The sequence below is a fragment of the Strix aluco genome, chromosome 1 (genome assembly GCF_031877795.1).
Source record: "Strix aluco isolate bStrAlu1 chromosome 1, bStrAlu1.hap1, whole genome shotgun sequence".
NCBI classification, from domain to species: domain Eukaryota; kingdom Metazoa; phylum Chordata; class Aves; order Strigiformes; family Strigidae; genus Strix; species Strix aluco.
In genome coordinates, this window is record NC_133931.1 from 14,164,191 (window position 1) to 14,184,694 (window position 20,504).

The 20,504-nt window shown below is 39.0% G+C and overlaps 2 protein-coding genes across 3 annotated transcripts in view; one reads left to right on the plus strand and one right to left on the minus strand.

The window, feature by feature from the left end:
• Positions 1–16,306, plus strand: part of MRPL13 (mitochondrial ribosomal protein L13) — a 39,428-nt gene extending 23,122 nt beyond the window's left edge. Inside the window, exon 7 of the mRNA XM_074848815.1 lies at positions 15,390–16,306. Coding sequence (XP_074704916.1) covers positions 15,390–15,414 — 25 coding nt within the window. The 3' untranslated portion in view covers positions 15,415–16,306. The remainder of the gene's footprint in view (positions 1–15,389) is intronic.
• A 3,418-nt stretch (positions 16,307–19,724) lies between these two features.
• COL14A1 (collagen type XIV alpha 1 chain) overlaps positions 19,725–20,504 on the minus strand; it is a 128,202-nt gene continuing 127,422 nt past the window's right edge. The window contains exon 49 of one of the 2 annotated variants that reach the window (XM_074848689.1): positions 19,725–20,472. In XM_074848689.1, the coding sequence (XP_074704790.1) occupies positions 20,333–20,472 (140 nt within the window). In that variant the 3' untranslated portion in view covers positions 19,725–20,332. The remainder of the gene's footprint in view (positions 20,473–20,504) is intronic. The other variant, XR_012626126.1, reaches the window with a different exon arrangement.

Below are 20,504 nucleotides of genomic sequence, written 5' to 3' on the forward strand. Positions count from 1 at the left end.
TGGCAGTTTTGATGTTGAGAATAGTTTCCTATTTGAAGTAATGGGAAAAATAATAATTCTTTTCTTCCTGACTGAGGGAGTAAATGTATTTTGGTGATTCTCTGTCACTAAGAGTGCTAGGGGGGGAAGGAGTTAGTTGTGAAATAAAAGATACAGAATTGAGCAAATTTGGTAAAATAACTTTATGATGTGATAAGTCAAACTCGGAAGTCTGAAAAGGGGACTTAATTGTAGCAGTCGCTGTTCTGATTGAAGTGCCAGCTGGAGTGCCTGAGAATAGACAGCTTTGCACCAAAGGCACTAAAAGAAGGGCTGTATAAATATGAGGCTGTAATAGACTCCACATTCTGAACTTTTTCAGTGTGTGTGAGCCCATGGAAGAAGTAATGTTTTCATTATTCCTTTGAAAGACTGTGGAAGCAACAAAGATTTAAATATTTACATATTCTTTAATGCCAGCTTTTTAGACGTGTATAGCAAAAACATTCTTTCAAAAATTGCAGGAACACATGTGTGTCTCAGTATGCAAAACTGACTTTCTGTTTGGGTTCCTCATCATTTTATTCTTTTCCAGCTGCAGGCTGCCTGGAGAGATAGTGGAATCTCCAGCCTTGGAGATGCTCAGAACTTGACTGCACAAGTTCCTGAGCAACCTGATGTAATGCTGAAGTTAGCCCTACTTTGAGTGTGGTTCCTTCCAATGCAAATTATTCTATGGTTCTTTATATGTGATGAAAGTGAACAAACATAGATAGTAACAGATTAATATTTTAATAAACTGTGTTTAAAAACCCCAATGCATAGGTTGCTAGTAGTGTTAGTCCTGTTTGGCTTTTCCTCAGGCTATTGTTTGTTATCCTGTATTAGGATTTTAGAAGTCTGGGTGAGAACACACAGTGCTAAAATGAGTAGCCTTTTCGTGTCCTCTGTGTCCTGTATCCTGCATTCTGCATTTGGGATATAAAAGGCCTATATGTTTACTGTTGTGTACTTTGGTCTGTGAGCTTCTGCAGAACTCATAGATAGCTTTCAAACAGTAAGAGTAGTCCCTACAACAAACCAGAAATTGAAAGATGCAGAAAAACTATAAACTCTTTTTTTCTTCAAATGGTTTTAATAAGTCTTCCTGCCTTACATGACTTTTTTTTATAATTATTATTTCTCTTCCATGAAGTTCTGAGCCTGGTGACCACTCTATTCAACAAAGGGTAGCAGTTGAAAAGGGAATGAAATTCCTCTGAGAGTGATTTTAAAAAAAGTGGTTAGAGGGAAACACTTTGTGGCACATTTTATGAAAAAAAAAATGTAGTTGGTACTAGAACTTTAAAAATAGCTATATCCTTTCATGGAAGAGATCAAATGAAAAGCATAGCTTGATTAAAGGTATGTAAGGCTAACAAATACAGGTGAATACAATTATGACAAGAAAATTAATATTTACAGTTTTACATTAAAACTTAGACTCAAAAAATGTCCCTCACTATATAAAATAGCCATAAGACAGGTAATAGGGAATGAATATAAATTACTGAATTTATATGAGCAATTACTAGTATTATGAGGAAAAGAGCCTTTTTAATCTGAAGGTAGGTAATTTTCATTTGGAATGTGAAGAGAACATGCTCAATGCTGCTAATGATCTCACTGGACTTTTTACCTATATTTTGTATCAAAATGTCTTGCTGTAGATTTTTTTTAAAGGCTGTTTTGCTGGTAATTAGAGACTGACACACCATAGACAAATATAGGATATCCAAGTGGAACACTAAAACAGAGAAATGGTTTTTAAGGGAAGCACTGGTCCGGTGTGGAAACCTAGCAAGTAGTTTGTTTTTCAGAGTGGAGTCTTCCCGTCACCCCTACTTCCACCACAACAGACTTTATGACAGGACATCAGGCAGGATCCTGCTCCATGAAAGCAGAGAATTAAATGTCAGAATATTTCCAATGAGAGAGATTTTCACAGAGTCACAGAATCATCTAGGTTAGAAAAGACCTTGAAGATCATCTAGTCCAACCATTAACCTAACACCGACCATTCTCAACTACACCATATCCCTATGTCGACCCTACTTTTAAACACCTCCAGGGATGGGGACTCCACCACCTCCCTGGGCAGCCCATTCCAACACCTAACAACCCGTTCTGTAAAGAAATGCTTCCTAATGACCAGTCTAAACTTTCCCTGGTGCCACTTGAGGCCATTCCCTCTTGTCCTATTGCTTGTTACCTCATTAAAGAGACTCATCCCCAGCTCTCTGCAACCTCCTTTCAGGTAGTTGTAGAGGGGGATGAGGTCTCCCCTCAGCCTCCTCTTCTCCAGACTAAACACCCCCAGTTCCCTCAGCCACTCCTCGTACGACATGTGCTCCAGACCCTTCACCAGCTTCGTTGCCCTTCTCTGGACACGCTCGAGTAATTCAATGTCCTTTTTGTAGTGAGGGGCCCAAAACTGAACACAGTAATCGAGGTGCGGCTTCACCAGTGTGAAGTACATGGGTAAGAGCACTTCCCTGTCCCTGCTGGCCACGCTATTTCTGATACAAGCCAGGATACCGTTGGCCTTCTTGGCCACCTGGGCACACTGCTGGCTCATTTCTTTGAGCATTCTTTCCTTTTATCCTTATCCAGAACCAATTGACTTCCCAAGTTGTGCAGAGCTTCTCGTTTAGGTCCTTGATGGAGAGGTCTGAAATAAGTGTGGTGGAAAACAATGTAGATACAGGGAAGTTAAATTTTGTCTTTTCCAGACACATTTAGAAGAGAGAAAGATCAAAAACTAGTTCCTTTGACAGAGTTTGATTTTTGTAGCTTCTTACCATGAATGAAACCATTATTTCAAGTGTTTGAAGTTTCAGATTGTATGTCTTTTAAATGAGTTTTAAACAGAAATCATCACAGAATTCAACAGTCATATATGACTAAGAAAACAATCCTGTTCCATAAAAGCAGGGATACATCAGATTCATGTGTAAATTTTCCTGTTATATACCATTTTAAAGTTGTTTAACTGTCTAGGTGTATATATATGTTTTTAGACAGTTTTAAAGGCAGGAAATTGTATTTGAAAAAGTATTTGAATAAGAATGTTACCAAATATATAGAACAGCAGCTCTGTGTTGTTCCAGTCAGATGGATGCATTCCTGAGAGTTTCCCTTAAGAAAGCAGAGCCATCTGATTTCCAGGAGTGCACTTGGGCTGGTGCTGGTGTGCATACTGAGCGCCTGTTCCGCTGCCAGCCTTCTTAATAGGAGTCCTCCTCGGGCCAGACAGCCTTTCACTTGTCTTTCTGGGGAAAAAAGTCCTTGAACACTTTTGACGTTTTTAAAGCTTGATGTATTGTAAACTCCAAAATATGGTTTAAGAAAACCGAACACCTTTTTAACGTTTATTTTTCTGAGGAACTTGCCTGATTTCTGGCCCCCATCTGTACATCCTGCTCTGAGTCAGGGGATTGCAGAACCTGGTCTGAAGCTGTAATTTTGTTTCAGCTGAACAGCACTGGCTGGTCAGGGTCCCAGTATTGACACTGTGTGTCACCCCCATGGCGTGTCACACAGATTCTTGGTAGCTCATCAGCAGTGCTCCATGGCTTTGAAAGCAGAGAATCACAATGTTCTCAGAAAGAAAAGTTTGTAGGTGATGAAACACAAGCATGTTGGGCACTTAGGGACTGCAGATGGCTCTGATAATCCTCTTATACATTCTGTGCTAATGATAACGGTGGTTGTAACTTCCACAGTTCCTCCCTAGCTTTGTGTTCTTAGAGCTAGCCTTGCCAACCTCAGGCTACCTGAAGCCTACTGCTGATGTTCCTAGCACACAAATTTGTAGGCATTGGTAAACAGAAGGGCTTTTGGATTAAGAGATCCTCTCAGCCGCAGTTGCCCTTTCTGTTTGTTCTCTTACAAGATAACTGCAACAGTAGTTGTCTTGCCCAGTTCTACAGTTTCTAGTGTAAGTTCCTAGTTTTAGTCAAACTATTTCTGGGATGTACTAGTGGCAGAGCTGAAGAAGGCGGCAGAGATATCCTGGATATGTGGCTGGAATGACGTTATAAACAGTACTTTTATAAAGGTGAGGTGCTGGCAGTTTTACTTTATGAAGTGTTTTTGTCTGTTAATTTCTTCATGTAACTTTTCAGGGAATCACCACCAAAAGACACCTCGCATTATATTGGATACAAAAATATTTGGAGTATTTTCAGTGATGTGCTCTGTTACAAAGATTGTAACCTGCAGTTAATACCAAGTTTATGAAATAGTTTTTGTTCTACAATGAAATGTAAGGTATAATAAATGAAAAATTGGGGCTGGTTAATCCAGCTATATGGAGAATCTCAGAAAGAAAACCATAAAGATTTCCTTCAAAGATGGTGAAGTCTTGAGCAATATTTATAAGGACCATCCCGAGTTCATTCATGAGCCTTTGAAAATTCTGCACTGAAATAAAAATACTCCACCCATTTTCTTCGTTCCAACTTAGCTGCAGAGTGTGTCTACAGCTTTTGGGGGTTTGAATTGTGTTTGTAGTGTGCCTCGTGTCCTGTGTTTGATTCTTGTCTTGGGCTATGGGGTATTTCTGTACTAAAAATAAGTATGGCCCCTCCAACTTGAGTGCTCATCTCTCACAAAGTAGGGCCAGCATGTATCAGTGTTCAGAGAAGAGGTGGCCAACACAAACTTCTGTGAAGGACTTGAGCCAGTCTTACTTTTTCCTAAAAACAGAAACTGTATAAACCAGGAAAAAGATATCCTGCCAATACAGCCCAATCCTGTTCCAATGTACTCTTCGAGGAATCCCTCTGGAAGTTCATTTTCTGTGGCTTTTTTGGTTCTCAGTAGGAATTCCAGTAACTAACTGTAGATCATTAACCCCTATTAAAATCTGGGAACTATCACTGGTAACTTTTTTTTTTTCATAGCAAGGGCATAAAAATATCTCATGATTTTTTTGTAGGATTTAATTTAACGAAAGTCTTAAAGGTAACTGAGTCTCACATTTCAGGCTACCATAGCTGGACCTAAATTCCTGGGGACAAAAAGCCACACAGTTAGATACTTGAGAAGAAAATTGCTCTTCTCTACATTAGGTTTTAACCACAGGCAGCAACTGGATACTAATCGAGAAGGGTCAGTAGCTTAATCATCTTAGAAATCTGACAAATTCATGTTTAGATTGTTTAGACTATTAAAATGAATTTACTAGCTTTTCTCTAGCATGCATAAAACACACCAGTGCTACTGATTCTCATACCCTTTACCTGGGAGTATCTTACATTGTAGCTAAAACTAGAGTTGAAGGTAAGAGATTTAATAAATGGGTAACTTGGGGACTTTTACTTCAGCTGAAGAGGCTCTCCAAAAGAAAGTTCCAAAGCAACTTTCCCCTTCCCCTAAAATGTGTTGATCTCACATGTGAGAACAGAAACTAAATTAATGGGAATTGAACAAGAAATATGAGATATTGTATATGATACTGTAGAACTACTTGCCCAGATTAAATTAGAATTAGATTATTTTTTAATTGCTCTTTTATAAATGTCTAGATTTACTTTTTTCACTTCTGGTGCTGACAGTAAGTCTGGAAAGCATTTCACCATGCCTTTACCCACTTCTCTGTTTATTTGAAGAATAACGTAATTGTTTGGACAAAGCCAAGTGTACAGTGCTGTTCTTTCTACAGTCCTACAGTTTTTAGCAGAATATATCAGCCTTTCATTTGCAAAAAGCGTCATCCTGCTGAGATGAAGTTCACATGTACACATGAAGTTCACATTGATTTAACTTAAATTATTTTACAGACAGAATTCATATAATCCAGGTCAGAATCTGGGATTGATGGTAATTTTTAAAGAGCTTAGTTCAGTTTTGCTTAATTTGTTTTTAGGAAAACTGGGGTTGTGACCAGTTTATTTTAAATTCTAATAAGCCATTCTTATGTAATAAGCATATTAGCATTGGTTTAGATAACATGATTTTTAAAAATTAAAACAAGTGCTAGTTTTATGTAGAAAAAAACCCAAGCTGCAGTCGAGGACCAGAAAAGATTTGTGTTTTGTGTGTGCAGGAAAGGGTTAGTCACTATAGCTGTACTGGCACTAATAGTATCAGTAAATCCACCTTTTCTCACTCTGTTTTGTTACTGAATGCAGCTTCTGTTACTGTGGTTTATTCTCCCAAGTGAAATAAGTAATACTTTCAGAAATGCCTTTTAGTCAAGATGATAGTCTGCCTGAGAACTACGCCAGTACGAGAAAGGTTTTTTTGCCCCAAGCAGAGCAAGAAGTTCACACTTTAGAATAGGCCAAGGTGGTTATTGGAAATTTAATGATAGTTTAAGTAGCATTAGCTGTTTCACTGATTATTTTACCAGAGGCATAGAGCTACCCTGTGATAGTGGGTACATCTTGAGTAGAAAAACGATTCAACTCCCCCCAGCTCCAAACGCTGTTGATATTTGAGTGTAACCACATAATTTAGTTTTACAGGGAATGATAGCCATGTCTAATCCTTGGTTTTTGATTTACTAGTGTGATTAGTCAAACAGATGAAATGTGTTCAGAAATCCCCTTTAGCTATAGTGCACTTACCTAATAGCTATTGACTTTGGCACAACTTGCAAAGTGTACCTGAAAACTATATATATTCCTCTGGTTTCGGAGATTACAGTAAATTTTGGCTCTGTGTTGAAGTCTGTCTTTTAAGTTTCCCTATAAGAATGAATCTTAAGATACTCAAAGTTTTATAGTTGTATTAATAAATAAACCGTAAAAAGTAGGCCAGGTAGACCACAAATTTCATATGTGTATTGTGCAACAGTTTTATACAAAAACAAATGATTTGCAACCTTTTATTATAAGAAAAGGCTAAAAAACACCTATTATTATTAATAAGCGGATGTGAAAGATGAGCCATAGAATTATCCTGTGTAAGCAGCAGACTGTCATCAGTTAGCAATAATCCCACATTCCTGTGATTGTGCTTTCCATAAATATGAAGAGCATTACAGTAATACAGATCTAGTGTGCCTGCTACCTCAGAGTAATTGGATCATAGACTGACTGAGGGCTAGATAGTGGCGTGATCAATCCACAAGTCTTGTGATTAATTGGTCTTCCCCTACCTGTCGTCTTTTGTTAGAAACCGTGCTGTTTATAAACTCTCCTAAAAAATACATTTATGAGCCAGTGGGTATCACTGGTTAACTACTTAACAAATTTGGGGATAATTTAGAAGTACTTTAGCAGTAATTAAACTACAGTTCTTTGTGTTTCGTATTTTCAGCCAAGCTTGAAGAGGTTTTAATACCCTGTTGTTACTTAGAATTCTTGAAATTTGTGTAGAAAAATCACAGAGCTTTTGAAAAACTACACAGTCATTCAGCTATTTGAGGAACTCTCCACTGTTCTTCAGGAAACGGGGGGAAAAAAATTTAAAAAAGGAGAAAAAAAGCCAGTGGAAAAAAAGTCCATTATAGCAGCCACAAACCTAAAATCCTCTGGCATGAGTTACTCTGAAAACATTTTGATAACTGTGAGTTAAGACTGATACTTTTGTTGGATAACCCATGCAAATGGGAATCCTACCAGACATTAAATTTTTTAAGTAATAGGGAGTGTTGCACAGACTGTGAATGGAAAAGATGGATGTTCCTTTCATACAGGATGGTTATTAGTTTTTATGGGGTTTTTGATGCATCTGGAGTGTTTTTTTCTCATTCATGGAAGCAGAGAAGTCTTAACAGAATTCTAAGGCTATCCTTTTCAACTTTTGCTCTTGTACCACAGCTTTCATCTCTTTGTCAGTTTATTAGTGTGCAGCGTTAGTTAGCTGTAAGGCACTGACCTTTTACAGTGCTGATGCAAGGTTAAATCCTTTCTGAACACTCATTGTTATTGCTAGTGAGATTGCAGAAAGTACAGGGAGCTCTGGCTCTCTGGGTCACATTCTCCAAGGGTGAGATAATTGCCTGCAGGTGAAGTGAAAAATGCAATTTGAGATCTTTGAAGCTTCCAAACCAGGTGTGCATTGCTGAGTCAAGAGCAGGTATTGACAGGTCACTTCTTCTGCAGCACTGACAATCTTATTCCTTCGCAGGGACAGCTTCAAAACCATTAGTTAGCAGTCATGAATACATGCTTGCAAGCACACAAATGACTGTAGTAACTCCATGAAATTTGAGTTTGTATAATGTCTTTTGAAATGCCTCAGACAATGCAATGTAACAACAAAACTATTCTGAGTAGAGATTGTTTATGGAGAGATGACTATCCTGTTTTTTTGAGCTTGAAAGAAGATAAGGTCATGTTATCAAATGCTATTTTGTCAGCAGCATGTAGTTGAAAAAAGTAAGGAGATGTGTAACTTCTTTTGGAAGAAGAAGGAAGAACAATGTCCATTATAAATGATACTGTTATAACTAATCCTAATTATAACTAATAAAATGCATTTAGAAGTTCTAAGAGAGAGAATAATTAGGGTTAAAATACATAATTTTGAAGAGGTATTCTGACTTATCAAAAATGAAGAGAATATGTTTTTTAAAGGCTTGTCTGATAATCAAAATGCTGTAAAGGATTATAAAATAACTTCTTTACATATAAAATAGACAGTGTCATGTATTACTCTGGAGCCTTAACCTTATTATTTCTTTGAGATAAGTAATGCTGTTTTTCATCTGTCTGCTGTAAGGACTGTATTGCAAGGTGTTCTGTTGCTTGCTTAGAAATAAAGCCATGAAGTTGGCCTAGGTATTTTTGAAATCAAAATAGTTGCAGTATAACACAGACTGGTGATTACTTAGATTTGGCCTTCACAGAGTAACACCCTCCCCTTATTTTATTTTATTATTTCTGAGGCTGTTTTATCTCAACAAAACATTGCTAGGCAAAGGGAAACATCTTTGCTGGAATGTGCTGACAAGAATTTAATAAAGATGGAACTGTGCAGTGAGTCTGTTCAGAATTGATGGAAATAAATATTCACTCCAGGAGCTGAAAATTGAACACATTTAACTTTTGGAAAGGGTCTCTGTTCTGTCCACTTTCACAGGAAAAATACCCTAGGAAGAACACTTCACATCATACTGAAAAAGAATATTGAATATTTGGGGGGAAGGGGGGGTGTCCCATCATAGTTGCAACTATGCAAGTAGATCTTTTTATACTGTTCATTTCTGTTTGCCATCTGAGATATTCAGAGGCTGAGGTCATAGCTTCATGAGCATTTCTGCTGGCAAGAAGGCTATTTTTTAAGTATTATCCATCACTTTTCCTGCCTTTCCATTCTGCTTGTGTAGCAACAGAAGAAAGAGAATGAGGGAACTGACCTAGATTAAGGATAACCTTGTTTTATGCAGCTGCATTAAGTGGTGTACATTAGAATTGATGGGGGTTGTTAGGGAAGCTGCTTAAGTTGTTCTTCTTCTAACATGTATGATCACCAAACTTCAGTATTAATTTAGCACGGGTAGTTTAAGCTTCATTTGGAATAAATAAAATGGATCTTTACTTAAAGTATTTTGGGGAAGCCCTGCCTTTCTTCGCTGACTTTAGAGATGACTTGAAGAGACTTACCTCCTTAGGCTAAAGCTTGCCATTGTGAATTCTGTCTTCAGTGTCTGTGCAGGTTTCACACAGGTACAGTTCTGTCAGAAGAGCAGTTCTAACTGCGTCATTGTATTACAGCAGACCAGTTGGTTGTAAAGGACCTCTGGAGGTCATCTGGTCCAATCCCTCAGCTCACGCAGGGCCACTTGGAGCCAGTTGCCCAGGACCATGTCCAGACAGCTTTTGAGTATCTCCAAGGATGGAGACTCCACAACATTTCTGGGCAACCTGCTCCAGTGCTCAGTCACCCTCACAGTAAAAAAGCGTTTCCCGATGTTCAGAGGAAACCTCCTGTGTTTCAGTTTGTGGCCATTGCCTCTGGTCCTATTGCCAGCCTGGCTCCATCCTCTCTGCACCCTCCCTCAGGTATTTATAGACTTTGATGAAATCCTCCTGAGCCTTCTCCAGGCTGAATAGTCACAACTCTCTCAGCCTGTCCTCATATGTGAGGTGCTCCAGTCCCATAATCATCTTTGTGGCCCTTTACTGGACTTTACAGTGTGTCCATGTCTCTCTTGTACTGCAGAGCCCAGAACTGGACACAGTACTCCAGGTGTGGCCTTACCAGCACTGAGTAGAGGGGAAGGATCATCTCCCTCAACCTGCTGCTAATCAGCCCAGGATACCATTTGCCTTCTTTGTAGCAAGGACACATTGCTGGTTTGTGTTCAACTTGGTGTCCACCAGGACCCTCAGAACATTTGTAGGTGAATGGTATCTGAAGCAGTGGCACATCTGAATTAGCCCCTCCAACTAATCTTTTGAGCTTGTTAGTAAATCTGAATGGCTCTAATTTTGAGAAAGAATGTCAGTTTTGTGTTTCAGTGAGATTTCACAAATTGCTCTGATTTTTTTAATCACTAAAAATAACGTGGGTGTATAGGGTGTCTTCAGAATCCCTTAAGTACAGCACATTATTTCTGAGAGTTTAAATAACTGTTCCATTTGATCCTTAATTCCACCAACATTTTGCGTATTCTGTTGAGTGTTGTAAATCCAACCTTTAACAGTGTGTTCACAAGTGGACATTTTATCCTTTATACAGAGTGTACCGTTAGCCCATGATTTTCATTACATTCAAATAATTATGAAAGGATATCGACATTCACAAAGCCCTATAATAAGGATGTTCAGGTTCTTTAAAATATAAAACAAACTTCTCTTAAGTTTATAAATCAGTTGTGCCGTTCCTCTTTCTGCTCTACTGAGCCTGTAATGCTGCAGGCTGCATATAGAGTCTTCATGGGCCACAGGTAGTTCACAGATCCCTTTCTTGGAGATCACTCTGTGTTTGCTAATAGCATGCTGAAAATAGTTTGTAGTAGTGAGCCAGGAAGAACTGGCTTTCCACTATTTTCTTCTTAATATTTTATTCAGAATCTGTTGATATCTTGGAATAAGTTATAAAGAGGCAGAACAGGAAGTTGAGAACTTTTGTTTTCTAATCTTGACATCTTTTTGAGACAAGGATGTAATATTTTTAAGGATATTTCAGTGACGGTTGTCTTTATTTAATCTCAGTTCCCATTTTGAAATTAGTACTAACAGTTCAGTCTTGTTAATCTGCCTTAAATTCTGTTTTCTCTTACACTCTGAATAACTTGTTTCCTCAGTAAATACAAAGTTTTATTCTGCTTTCTACAGAATCGTAAACTGGCAATGTCACAGGTCCGCAGTAGTTTTAACTATATGATTTATAGCATATGCAACAGTAGCATTACTCCTGTCACTGATAGAGCTTCTCTGATGTGGGATTTATGGTGGAAGCTCAAAAGACACAAACTATAGGTGCATATAGATATGATTTTGATGTTTTAAGGAGGCATTTGCTTATTTTGTTACGTAATGGAACTTAGTTTCAGAAATGTTTTTTTTAAAGGCATGCACATTCACTCCTGATACTGTACTGTTTCTCTGTATTGTAGACTGGATTAACATATGCTGAAATTATTACAATTAACAGCTGGCACTGATCAAGAGATAAGAATATTCTGGACATTAGGAAAAAATTTTTCACAGAAAGAGTTGTCAGACAGTGGAATAGGCTGCCCAGTGAGGTGGATGTGTTTAAGGGTTGTTTAGATGAGATGTTGGGGGATATGGTGTAGGGGAGAGCTTTGTAGAGTAGGGCTGATGGTTGGACTCGATGGTCCCAAGGGTCTTTTCCAACCTGAATGATTCTGTGATTCCGTAATAGCAGTCCTTTTCAAAATGAAGGCAAATCCAAGGCTATTTAGAAATCTGACATATTTGAGTAGAAAAGCTTTGTAGAGTATTGGTTTACAAAGAGGTATGCTCAGGTATATGTGTGAGGGAAATCAGACTAGAATAGACTGAATCAGACCTACTGTGCCTCTATAGAAAACTTTAGCCCGTGTTCTAGGGTTTAGTTTGACCTCAGTCTTACTTCTTGAAGTGGGAACAAAGAAAAAAAGTTACAGTTTCCCTGTAAATGGAAAAACTCTCTTCGTCCATTTGGTTTCTTCAGTGTTCAAGACTGTGGACTGGCATCTGTAGCAAAAGACAACATTTGTTTGGAATACCTTAATTCTGCAGTTCTGAGAAGGCAAAAGCACTACCAGTTACAGTGGGGACCACTGAGAACCTTTTGTTTACCATGGAAAAAACTGATTCTATCAACTGCACATATGTGCAGGTTTATCTGTTTTGTAAGGTTCAGTGACTGTGGGTTGTCAAAATTTTACATCAACTGTATTCCTCTTCTGATAGCTGTGAGCATGGAAAAAAGTTGGGAGAATTAAGAGATTTAAAATCTGTAACTAGAGTTTAGGACCAGCTCTTCAGGGTCTTTTACTCAATGGTAAAGTATTTGTTGAGAGAGAAGCACTGAGAGGCATGGCGTAATTGGATGTTAATTTAATTTGCTGAGTATTTTGCCTAGAATTCACTGGACTGTGTCTTAATGCTTTTTATGTGCTGTATAAAATGTTAGTGGCACAAATATTTTTTTTTATGTGCTTTGGTGGCAGACATCTGCTGCACAGACTAATGTTGCATATTTTCAGTGAACCCATAATACTTTGCCTTTCAGCATAGATTTCAGAGATGCTAGTTCCTGCATTCTGCCTCTTATTTCCCCTGTCTTGGAGCCTGGTGTCAATATACAGCAAATTTTTTTTCCCCAAGAATGTTACCTTTTTTTTAAAAAAAAAAAGCAGCTATGTGAAGTCTTGCCTTCGGGTGAATTTCTGAACCATCTCTTCTAGGAGATACCATTTCCTTGGTTCCAAATGCATAATCCCAGTGCTCTGCTGAGGAAGGGCAAAGCGCTGCCATCAAAGAAGAACACTCTTGCACGGATTTATGTCATTTATCAATGAGCAGTTATCCATTGGTGTTCACAAGTAGTTCATAATTCTCTCTGAGTAGACAAGGTTTTTGTGGGTTCATATTCTTCAGCTGACAAAATATTTATTTGCCAAAGGCAGTGTTTTTCAAGGCTTAGCTTTCCTAGTGCCAAAGACTCTTTAAAGGCAGAGATTGTGGCCTCCAAAAGCCAAGTACTAGTAGGCAGAAAAGCCTACTATGGCACTAGAAAAGGCTTTAAAAACTTTTGTATTTGTTCACACAAGTGTTTCAGTGTAGAAAATCCTGCCTTTAAGCTTCATTAACTTTGTAAGACTGCAAACTAAGAGCCCAATGTTTTATGCATTTAACTTTTAAGACAATGAGCGTTAATGCTGAAATGCAGATTACAAGAAAGAAAAAAAGGGGGAGGTTTTCACCCCAGAATAAAGTACTGTGAGACCCCTAGCTCTGCCACACTCCAGCATAACCCTAGGTTGAAGTCTTAAATGTGCCATTCGAAGAAAAATGCAAAATACTTTGAGCAATGTGCAAGAGGATGAATTGGCCTATAAAAAAAGAGTGATAACTATAAGCTGCAAGACAATGATGTCTTTACCATGCTGCACCTCTAAAACCCTTCAGCACTGGCCCACCTGTCTAGGATGGATGCAGTGATAAAACTTCTAAAGTCACTGCTGAGAATTTCTCAAAATCCCGCTCTCTTAATATGGGACAGTGTGATATAATGCAATATACATTCTGGTATGCAGGGATGTGATCTGAGTTACAAAATGTGGAATGTGTCTGAGTACTGAAATCCAGGATTCTAGGAAATGTGACTTGACTTTGCAGTGCATACTTGCCATCAAACGTGGAGTATGTTCAAGTCCAGCATTAAGCAAGTATGTAAACAATGGGTATCGTGCTTACAGCAGTTCTTTCATGCACAAAAGATACAAGTCCAAATGTTAGTACAGAATATGCCATTTAAATGCAAAACAAAGAAGCTTTATGATTCATTACAGTATGAACACTAGCTTGTCTTCATAGTTGTTCTCTAAAATTCATATAATCATCAAATTTGATATGTTAGACTTGAAATAGCACAGTCTGAATTCCAGAGTTGCTTTCACATAAGAACCTACAGGCTTGTACAGGAATTGCGTGAATGACTTCACTTTGCAGTGCTATTGGTTGAAAAACACTAGATCTGCCACATATGATTTTAATGACTCATTAAGTGTATAGATTTCCATATGGCATCTCTGCAGCCATCTAAACTCTCTGTCTCCAAAGTAAGCTCCCTGCTTCCATTGCTATCTGCTTTTAATTTTCATTGATGAACAAAATTAATGATAAAATTTACCACCATTGTAAGTTTCACTTGGTTTACTGTTGTGGATTGGAGCCTTTCCTGAATTCCAGACTGTTTTCATTCAACTTCACAGCAAATCCACTGACCCTGTTTCCCATTACATGCTTACAAAACCTTGGTTATTACATCTCTTGTTCGGTTCTAGGGAGACCCAGTTCACATTACCTGTATTGACTTGTATATGCAAGAAGCAATCAGAATAAAGTCAAGAATAAAGGGCCACTGGGTTTATGGCAGGTAGTATTGTCGCAGGCAGTGTGTTAGCGTGTGGGTGAGGTGTGCTGTGAGGAGCAGCCCGTTGACGCTGTGCGCACACGCTGTGCACCCCAGGCACGTCAGGGACTGTCGGCCTGCACCGTTCACTTGTTTAGAAGCGACTGGGCAGAGACCTAACTTCTCTCCAGGACCTGTTAGGGATGTAGGCTTGCATCTAGCCTTCAAACGTAGCATTCTTCTAAAAACCATGATCTAGTCTGAACCTTGTAGGTTCAGGGAGAGTGTGGTTTCTGCGGCCGGTGGATGTGTGGCAGGCAGGGAGAGTGACGTACGCTTGGATGGAAAATGGCAGAGGATTACAAACAGCGGTCTGTTGTCTGAGAGTTTTCTGCATTTGTCACCCAAGCAGAAGGGATTGCAGAACCTTTAAGATTTTAGGTTTTTCTTTAAGTCACCAGTCTTAATTATTCTAGTAGTGTTGTGGTGGACTGTGCTGTTAACTTAAAACTTGCTATCTTATGCACGGATTACTAACTTTTTAGAAGTGGAGACAAATTAATATTCATATTTAAAGTCATTGTGAGACTGCATTCAGTTAAAGATGCTTTTTGTTTTGCTTTGGAAAGTAGGAGTGGCTCATAAGAAACACGTTGACCAGCTAGTCCTGATGTCTGTAAATTCTTAGAGGTCTTAATAAACATCTTTGATTTGTTCTGTCTTTTTTATGTAATCCAGAAAATACTAATCTTTATCAGCACAAAACCTTCAAGCACCGGAATAAGGAAATAAACATAGATATGGCTGTTACTGCATCCTTAAAGCAAAGTCACTGCAGTTCCCATATATTTCTTAAAGCACCTTTTTTTTTTTTTTTCCAGACCTAAAGATTTTCGAAGGAAGTAATAACAATAAAAGAAGCCATTGGGAATGTCTCTCCTCCTTGAAAAAAAGTTATTTTAACATGGAAGCATCTGTGCATCTCAGACAACCCTTCTATACAGAATGTTTTTGACAGGTGTTGTATTTGGAAAGATTATAAAAATTATTGTATTTGAAACAGTTAAGAATAGATATTACTTTGTTAAATACCACCTGTACTCTGTGTTGTATGATCTGGTATTTAATTGCATTTATTTTAATACTATTATTAAAGAATTGATACATTTTTAATGAATATTTACATCTCTTGGAAACAGTACATTGTTTACTGAAATGAAGTATCTCACTCTCAAAGTTGTAAAACTTGAATTCCATGCAGTAAGAGCAGTGAATATTTCTGGTCACAGAGCTCCCATGAACAGCACACTGTCAGTAATTGATCTGATTCGCTCTTTGGCAAAACAGGTGATTCATCCTTACACAGTGTGATGAGTGAGAGAATGCCAGTCTTAGTTCAGAAAAAGGGAATTGTTTGTGTAGAACTCATTCTGTCTTTGGGGATGTAAAAAAAACCCAGTGGCTTGAGCTGTTTATTATTTCTGTAATAGACTATGCGGTTCTTCTGAAAGCCTTTTCTAGAATGCTGGGTGTGTGTACCGTACGGAATTGATGGTGAGGTGTTGCTGAATGCATGTCTGTGCAGGCCTGCAGTTTCCTTATCTTTTTAGGTGAATATGCCCACTGAAGTTACTGTGGTGGTGCTAAGCAAAAGCAAACTTACTTTGGAGCCAAATTACACTAAAACCACAACTCTTCAGAGAAAGCAGTGCAAGTACCAAACGTGTGTGTGTGCGTACAGGAGTCCTGTTAAGAGATATGAAAAATATTATTAAAAGATGCATCTTGGAGGAACGAGGAGGTGGTGAGATTTGTGATGGTCATTTTTTATGTCCTGTCGGGTTTTATCTTGCAATCTTCAGCAACTTCCTAGAAAGCGTTTCTCCACACAATGTGCTTCGCCTGTAGTTTAGCCTCTTCATTGTGACCAAAGAAGTATTTTGTCGCCGACCATAATTTTTCATCCTGAAGCTTTGGCCATCTTTTGATGTGGTATGCCATATGGTGTGCTTAGAACACCGAAAAAGAAGCCGGGGGGAAATAAGTCCGTGCTACAGAAGGCCTGTGTGCTACAGGGAGGAAGACTGCAGCATTTTACAGTGTCCGGAGTGTCTTGGATGCTGGAAGAGTGACACTGCAGTTCCAGCAGAACTTACTGATGGAATACTGCAGGGCAGCAAGGACAGCATGAATTTCAGAGGTGATACTGTCAGCTAGATTTTTCCACCAACATGGTTTGCTGTTTGGATGCAAGGTATGCCTCCAGGGACCGTGTAACAAACAGAATGGGAACTACGTCTGTTTTAAAAATCCTACTGTTTTTCAGACTCGTGTGCTGAATGGCAACATCAAGGTTGACTCTTCTCTACGTTCTAGCTGCTGAATGGTATTAAATATTCCAAGTACTATTTAATTCTTGATATGAAGATGTTACATGATTGTCAACAGGGGAGTTGATATCCCTAACGTTCTGCCTGCCTTAGAAAGCAGAACCGCTCCATCTAGGCTTAGCTGCAGAAGATGGCCCACTTCAGACTCGCTGTGCTGTTTACCAGCTAAAACACCCATTTGGGGCTGGACAGTGTGTTTTATTAAGTGGCTCTTCCTCTCCTGGAGCAGGTCTGCTGACAACCCAACATTGATTTTGTTAAAGAGTTTATTGAAATAACAGACAGTAAAGGCAGATCATATGGAGATACTCCTCCTTTTTTTCCCCTCTTAAGCCCAAATCTGATTTTGATTCAAGTCACAGAACACGCCTCCCTTACTTAAAAAATATATTAAAGAACAATGCAGCAACATTTTTATTGTGAAAACCAAATGAAGAAGCTGAACTTGTGTGGAATTATGCAAAGTAAGTCTTAAAAATTATTTTGCTTCTGCACATTACTTCCCTGAAGTTCATTATTGCTTTTCTGCACAGTTGGCTAAAAATCTGATGCACCTGTTGGTTTCTGTACAGTAGAAGATGCTGGTCTGTTATCTGCCAAATTTTACAACATTTGGTGAGGAAAATTTGTGTTTTCTGTATCTGTTTTATACAAGCATCCTATAGGAAGAAAAACACTGTTTTATTTATAATCATGTTTCATTATATGAAACAACAGTTTGGTATCAGGCATTTCTTTGGCATTCAGATGGGTTTGTCCCAGGAAATACTCCAATCCAGTGAACGTGCAGACTTCATTTCCAAGTCAGTAACCACGTTTAGTTAACTAGTAAAAGTATTTTTAAAGCAATAAGTTAAAGTAAATGCTCTTTTTAGTGTAAGGACACAGTACATTGTTGGTAAGATCTGGGTGGCATCAGCTGTTCATCATGTGCTAAATACTTCACAGTCAGCAACTTAAGTTTCTTAGGCAGTCTGGAAAAATACATGACACTCCTGATTATTCAGGGACTGGATTTTGGAGAAAATGTTGACCATATGCATCTGTGTCTTACTTTTGTTGGCAAAGATACAAATCCTGAATAATATTTTTATAACTTGGTAGTGCCCACCAGTTACTTTTTATTACCAGAGTGCACCCAGCAAGCGAACAGATGACCAATGATACATGAAGCATTCTGGTTAGCGAGGGGCCAGTAAATGTCATTATAAAGTTAAAGCAAATTAACTAGTGCAATTAAAGTTTGTGCTCTAGTATATAAATTAAGTTATAAAATTGTAATGAATATGCCTACTTTATTACCCCCAAGTAATCTCTTGTTTAATTCACTGCACGTACACCCCCCATGGTGTGAGGGGATGGTGGCGTGTTGGCAGCGTGTCCCGCAGCCCCGCCCTACCACTCCTGGTCCCACAGGAACTTGAGGCTTGGGTATAGCGTTACTTGACGACCAGGCTGTGGTGTAAATTTATTATGAACTGTAACAGGAGGCTCAAAGTCTTTCTGAGACAACAGAGGCAGAATTGCTTGAATGTTGATTTTTTCCCACCAGTGACCTCCTCAGTTGCTTCCGCAGGACCTACAGCTGGGCACAGCACGGGGGAGGCTCCAGAAGGTGTGTGGTGGGAGGTTGCCAGCCAGGGGGGGGCAGGGAGGTCACCTCTGAGTAAAGTGAATGTGGGTGTTCACAGCCACGTGGGAGCAGGGAGATTCATTGTGTGATGCAGCCATACCTGGATTTTAGTGATCTCTCTGACTGACAGCTCTGCGTGCCAGGTGATGATACGCACATGTGCACACACAGCTGTGCTCACTCAGGGCCTCAGTATTCTGTAAATGGGGGTTAAGCTCAAAGTCCATAAATTATGTGATACTTTCCTACCTTCTACTTTAAATGCAAGTCCAGGTAAGGAACTGACATTCAACTCACATTTCCATCACCTTTTCTCGCTGTTCTCCAAGGCAGCAGTGGGTGTTAGTGGCGAGAGAGATAAGGGGAAGCAGAAGCACAGCCCAGAAGGGTTTACAGCCACCCCGCCAGGACTTGCCCTGGGCTGTGCACAGCCCCGGGTGTTAGCCACGTGTACGAATGGTTTGTGTTACCACTGAGGCTGAATTCTAGGGCAGATAATTTGAGATTACACAGCAAAGGTACCAGTTTGTCTTCTTCCTGGTGAGCTAAGAGAGCGTCTGGCAGTGGCCAGAAGCAAAAGCTGACAGGTCTTTCCTTACTGAGCACAGACAGACCGAACCTAGTCAGGGTGAGCAGGGACAAGGCCTGGGATCCGCAGGCCCTCCTCTCTCGGTGTCTTTGTAGGGCTGGATTAAAAGTGGTCCAAAGCTATTAACTTCAATTTAAACGTATGAACATTTTTGAGCTTCTTTAAATCCTGTTTTGATGCTTAGTCTCCATGGTGCTGTTCAAAGCTCTTTATTGAGTCACTTTATAATTTACCTGGTTTTAGCACAAGGAATTGCTTTGTGCTCCTCAAGCGGTTGTATTGGGGGTTTTTCCTTCTCTCATCATCAGCTGATCCAAGTTGCCCTCGTGACTATACCCGCCAGTCTTTTGACTTTGCACGTTGATGTGCCAAAAGCTCATGTCCACACATGGTACAACCACCTCCTCTCATAGTTACTCTCTACACTTGTTCATATATAATTTTTAAAATAAAGCTAAATATTGTTTATATTAAGTGCCTTTATCCTTTAAAATAAAACTTGTCCACAAGTGTTGAAAAAGGAAAATGTATTTCCTTCTCTTTACATTCTGTTCCCCAAAGATCTATACAATCATTCCAAGTTAAAAATCAAGCAAATACAGAATTAACATATAAAAGCTTGCCACTTTTATTTGCATACAAAACAGAAATGAAAGAGGTTCACAATAAATTATCAGTATGCTCCCACAGAACATTCTTGTGTATTTATATAAATGTGGGTTTTAAAAAAAATATTCCATTAACATAAGACTTCTTTGCAAAAGGGTAATAAGCTGGGTTCAAGGAAACCTGATTATGTATTGTTCCGCAGTGAATTTAGTCACGTTACTCTGCTAGTAAAGCAATTCATCCAAAACTAACAGAACATAATCAACTGGAAAAACATGGATAACAAAACATTAACTTTTCTGAATGGTTCTACGTACACCAACTAGTCGGATGGGGTTTTTAGATACAGTTTGAATAGTGTATGGAACAGTACTCCAGAGAAAGATCTACAAGTGACCTTTCATCATCATCTAGCACCAACCCACTAACATACTAAGTTTCTGGCATGCAAGATAATTACCGTTATTTATTGTGTCAACTGATCATGTACACTTATTTTCTCCTTTAATGTAAGACCCTGTAAACATTTTCCATGACAGGTTAGGCACCTGGACAAAAGGCCAAACACAGATGCACATAAAATGTTTCCCTTTTTTAAACAGTTCATTGAGAGGGTTTTTTCCCATTTGCCCTTTTGCGTACTGGAGTCTTGACGCTCCTTTTGGCTATCTTCCTTCTGAAACGACTAATTCCTGGGGATCTCAGTTCAGCGGCTTCCATCTCTTCTCGAACGGGAGTAAACTCTGGTTGAGCAAGATGAGGTGATGGATAGGAG